Source organism: Triticum dicoccoides, chromosome 3B, assembly GCF_002162155.2.
Source record: "Triticum dicoccoides isolate Atlit2015 ecotype Zavitan chromosome 3B, WEW_v2.0, whole genome shotgun sequence".
Classification (NCBI taxonomy): Eukaryota; Viridiplantae; Streptophyta; class Magnoliopsida; order Poales; family Poaceae; genus Triticum; species Triticum dicoccoides.
This window is the reverse complement of record NC_041385.1, coordinates 526,081,932-526,087,121: the sequence shown is the minus strand read 5'-3', so window position 1 is coordinate 526,087,121 and position 5,190 is coordinate 526,081,932. Positions and strand designations below refer to the sequence as shown.

The window sequence follows — 5,190 nt, the reverse complement described above, 5'->3', positions numbered from 1 at the left end:
TTTTAATGACTTATTACAACTCAAAAATAAAAAGAAAAAAATAAATATAGCAGAAAAGAAAAAAACTATATAGAAAACTACTTAGAAATGAATAGAAGCAAAAAATAGTTGTGATTAACTGTACTAAAAAAGGAGCATAGATGCTTATTTTTAATGACTTATTACAAATCAGAGATAAAAAGAAGAAAAAATAGTTGTGATTAACTTTACCAAAATATGAGCATAGATGCTTATTTCTAATGACTTATTACAATTCAAAAATAAATAGAAGAAAAAATAGTTATGATTAACTTTACTAAAAAATGAGCATAGATGCTTATTTTTAATGACTTATTATAACTCAAAAATAAAAAGAAAATAATAGCTATAGCAGAAAAGAAAAAAAAACTATATAAAAAATTACTCAGAAATGAGCATGGATGCGCTTATAGAGGAAATTCAACTTAAATTCATAACAAATTTCAAGAGAAATTCGTATAAATTTAGGCTAAATTCCCTATATAAGGGCATCTATTTTCATTTTCCGAGAAGCTCAATAAGGCAGAGAGGGAGGGGCTTATAAACCGGTCTGATTCCCCTTTGGTTGACGAGGTGAGACTAAACTTTGGCCGCAACGAAGACCAACCCTTTAGTCCCGGTTGATGGAATGGACCGGGACTAATGGCCGTCCTTTGGTCCCGGTTTAGGCCACCAACCGGGACCAATGGTGGTGGGTCAGGAGCGAGGGCCATTGGTCCCGGTTCGTCTCACCAACCGGGACCAATAGGTCTAGACGAATCGGGACCAATGGCCCACGTGGCCCGGCCGGCCCTGGGGCTCACGAACCGGGTCCAATGCCCCCATTGGTCCCGGTTCTGGATTGAACCGGGACTAATGGGCTAGACTGGCCTGGACCATTGGCCCCTTTTCTACTAGTGCACTATTGGATGATAATAAGATGTGTGTTTCACAACTTAAGTTGTGTCATGCTAGACTTACCGGTCTTCTGGAAAAAACACCTCTTTCGACTCGCTCACGTTTAGTCTTATTTAGCCCTTGTTAAACATGGAATTGATATAGGTGTCACAATCTTTTTCTAAATACTGCATGACAGGGTCTTATACTTAAGACCTCTTGTCTCAAATATCATATTAAATTCATGTTCCAGTCAATTCATCCAAAAATCCAAATTGATGGAAAAAAGAGGGCAATTATTTCAACACCTGTTGTTGCCATGACGCGAACGCGAGTATCACCGGAGTCCATGGATAACGAGAACAATCGCCCGCGCTGCTGGCGAGTGACGAGCTCGCCCTCCGCGCCACCATACCTACTGCATCGCCATAGAGGAGCTTGTCCCCCGGGCTCGCTCTCCACGACACCGCTGAGCTGTCCCTCTACATCGCTGCAGAGCAGTCGGCCTTGTCGCCGTCAAGCAGCAGAACATGCCGTCACCGAGCTCACCTAAACGAAACCCCTTCTTGCTCAAGGGTTATTGAGTGGAGTGGACGACGGAGTAGGCGATGGAGAGTGGGGAGTGGGCGAACACGGGGCGAGCTATTCGATCGCCGATGTGGTCACGCCAACACTTCGATGCGTGCCTTTGATGAATGTGGCAATGGTAATATGGTCATTTCATGATTAGTTTGGTCATCACTCTTAAAGCTGCTAAAATGTGAAACGAAGAACATTTCATGGTATTTCAGCAAAGTGGCAGACTAATAGGTGTTATTTTAGCAGTTACAATGTACAAGGTGTTATAGGATCAAGTGTTAATAAAATTTGGTATTTTATCAAATTTTCCATATGAGATACGAAGAGGCAATTCTTTCTTCCAATTTTCAACCACTCAATAGTGGAATATCAGTAGATCTCAAAACTGAGAATTTGCAGTGGTACATACATATCTAATTCCTCATGTTTGTGTGAGATAGAATGGCTGTTTGAAGAACATTTCAGAGATCATATAAATTGGAATCAGTAGCAGGACGATCATACCACAAATTCTAGCACGTGGGACCATAATGACCTCCGTATTTTTCGATGAACAAGGGTCTCGCCCCGGAATGAAACCATATGACAAGGTTCAACATAGTTCAACAAAGGCTAAAGGCAAAATAAAGACAGAAAAATAACTGAATAGGCATCAGTACTCGCTGGAGAAAGTTTTCAGAGATACGAGCAATGACCTCCATATGAGAAGCCAAGAGAAGAACTCAGGGTGTGTCTCGTAAAGGCCAAGACTGCATTATCTCAGGCATCACTACTTGATGCAAAGGCATCTGTGTTATCTTGATGATTGCATAAGAGAGGGAAAAGAGTTCTGCACAGTGTGCTTGCAAGCTACTCCCTCCGTTCCCTAATATAAGACCTTTTAGCTATTTCAAAATATTGACCATATACATGCTAAAATGAGTGAACAATCATACTAAAATGTGTCTACATACATACGAATCAAGAAAAAGTTAAAAGGTCTTATATTAAGGAACGGAGGGAGTATATCACAGTGACAAGATACAAAGTTCGATGCAATATTAGCACCTGAACAAACAACTAATGTACTGAAGATCGATTGTTTAACTGTCAAACTGTGACACCAGAATAAGAGGTGGTCTACAACTCTATAGACAACCACCTGTAAGGCTGTAAGATTTATATGAACAACTTACAGTCTTCAGACAGATGGTATCGTTATTCTGATATGTGTGTCATCTGAATCTTACCCTCACAAATTGTTAGATCTAAAGGAGACTATCATCAGACATACAGTTCTATTTTTAGGTGATATGGAGGACAATATACGCAACAATGGTATGCATGATTGTATATACCCCAAAGCATTGTAACCCTGTGTCAAATCATAATTGTAGTACATACAATACTCCATCATCCCCAACATGTTATGTGTATATCTTTTCCCCCATTTTACCTGTAAGCTTTTTTGTGTGATTTGTCTGTAATTAGCGGAGGGAAAGCATGTACAATGGTGATTCTTAGTAATGCCATATATGATGATTGCTGATATGAGTACCTTCCCTTGTTCAAGATAATGTCTTCCAAATATAAAGATAAGACAATTCTATCTATTGTACTCCCTCCGTTTGGAATTACTTGTCTCAAAAATGGATGTATCTAGAACTAAAATACATCTAGATACATCCATTTTCGAGACAAGTAATTCCGAACGGAGGGAGTATATGTATGCAGGCACTAATTTCTACTCCCAAATACATCATACATCAGAAATCTTATAAACACCGTACCTGTGCTTGCTCCCACGGTGACACCTCACACCTCCCATCCCAAAGGGTGAAACACGAACTCGTCCTTGAGACTGTAATACATTCTCACTATACCAGTATTTGCAACCAATTGCAGCTCCTAGCTTATAATGCAATCATACAGATAAACTACTCCCTCCGTTCGGAATTACTTGTCGTAGAAATGGATGTTCTAGATACATCCATTTCTACGACAAGTAATTCCGAACGGAGGGAGTAGCTGGTAGGCTCCCGGTGGCAATCAAGGAGACCCCAAATCAGAGCAATCCAAAGAGTAATCGAAATTATTGGGGAGAAATACAAATATTGATCAATTCAATACGCGCACAGCCGTGCGGATCGGGCCGCGGAATAGAGCTACACGGGGGAGAGGAGCTGCGCGAGGCTGGGCTTGGGCTCGGACCTCATGCCGACGAGGATGACGAGGGGGATGAAGCCGTAGTGCGCGACCACCTTCGCGTTCTTCATGGCCCAAGTGCTCCACTCACGCGCCAGCCGGGCCGCACACGCCGCGGCCGACTCCGCTGCCTCCGCTGGGGCCTTCCCCTTCTCCATGGTCGCCTCTGCCAATCGTGTCGCCGAGAGAAGAATGATTTGGAATTTTGGATATTGCAGCTTTTTTTTTTGGATATTGCAGCTTTGTGAGTTGTGATGATGGAAGGAGAACCAGAGGAGAGGAGGTTCAGGATGGGGATCTGGTGGCCACATGGCCCGGCCCAGGGCTTAACGCACCTGGCACAGCCCGGCCTGTGTTCCCAGTCTTCGGGCCCTGGCACAGCGAGGAAATGGCCCGACAACACTCACACTTTTAGCCCACCAGCCCGCCTACTTAGGCTAATTTTTTGGGCCTTTTTGGGTTGTTTTTGGGAAAATCCTATTGGACGCTCGTTGCGTCGACTTGTCGAGGCTTCGCACAGAGAGCTAGCGATAGCGATCAAGATGGGCCGGCCCAGTTAGGAGATAGGGCTGGCGCTGCGGCTTCCGTTTTTGGGAACCTTCTGGAAGGTTCCTGAACGGTTTTGGGAACCTTCTAGAAGGTTCTTGAACCGGGTTTTCACTGGTTTTTTCTGTTTTTTTTCTTTTCTTTCTTCGTTTTTCTGTTTCTTTATTTCATCTTTCAATTCCTTTTTCTTCTCTTTTTGTTTTCTTTTTGTTCACATTTCAAATTATGTTTGGGAGTTTCAAAAAATCTTCCCATTTCAAATTCGTGCTTCTAAATTTGTTCTCCATTTCAAAATTTATTCTCAACATTCAAAAATTGTTCATGCTTTAAAAAATTGTCCGCGCTTCTAAATTTGTTCTCCATTTCAAAATTTGTTCTCAACATTAAAAAATTGTTTGTGCTTTAAAAAATTGTCCGCGCTTCTAAATTTGTTCTCCATTTCAAAAATTTGTTCTCAACATTCAAAAATTGTTCGTGCTTTCAAAAATTGTCCGCGCTTCCAAATTTGTTCTCCATTTCAAAAATTGTTCTCAACATTCAAAAATTGTTCGAGCTTCCAAATTTGTTCTCCATTTCAAAATTTGTTCTCAACATTCAAAAATTGTTCAAGCTTCCAAATATGTTCTCCATTCCGAAATTTGTTCTCAACATTCAAAAATTGTTCGTGCTTTCAAAAATTGTTCGAGCTTCCAAATTTGTTCTCCATTTCAAAATTTGTTCTCAACATTCAAAAATTGTTCGTGCTTTCAAAAATTGTTCGCATCATTTCAGGAACTGTTCACCTTTTAATGTTTTATTCACAAAACCAAAAACATTTTTTTTGAAACAAAGTTCCCATTTCCAAAATTTGTTCACAAATACAAAAGCTTTTAGGTACAAAAAATATACACTTTTTGTACATATTCTGTACACTTTTTGTACAGAATATGTTCCTGTGTACAAAGTATGTTCAGAAATGAAAAAAATGGTCGCACTTTTTCAAAATAT

At 40.6% G+C, this 5,190-nt stretch overlaps 1 protein-coding gene across 1 annotated transcript; it reads right to left on the bottom strand.

Moving 5' to 3' along the window:
* Nucleotides 1-3,461: 3,461 nt before the first annotated feature.
* Nucleotides 3,462-3,968, bottom strand: LOC119279624 (mitochondrial import receptor subunit TOM7-1-like). The gene has a single exon (XM_037560807.1). It carries the CDS (start codon nucleotides 3,966-3,968, stop codon nucleotides 3,618-3,620), a length of 351 nt encoding a protein of 116 aa, XP_037416704.1. The 3' UTR covers nucleotides 3,462-3,617.
* Between the last annotated feature and the right edge of the window lie 1,222 nt (nucleotides 3,969-5,190).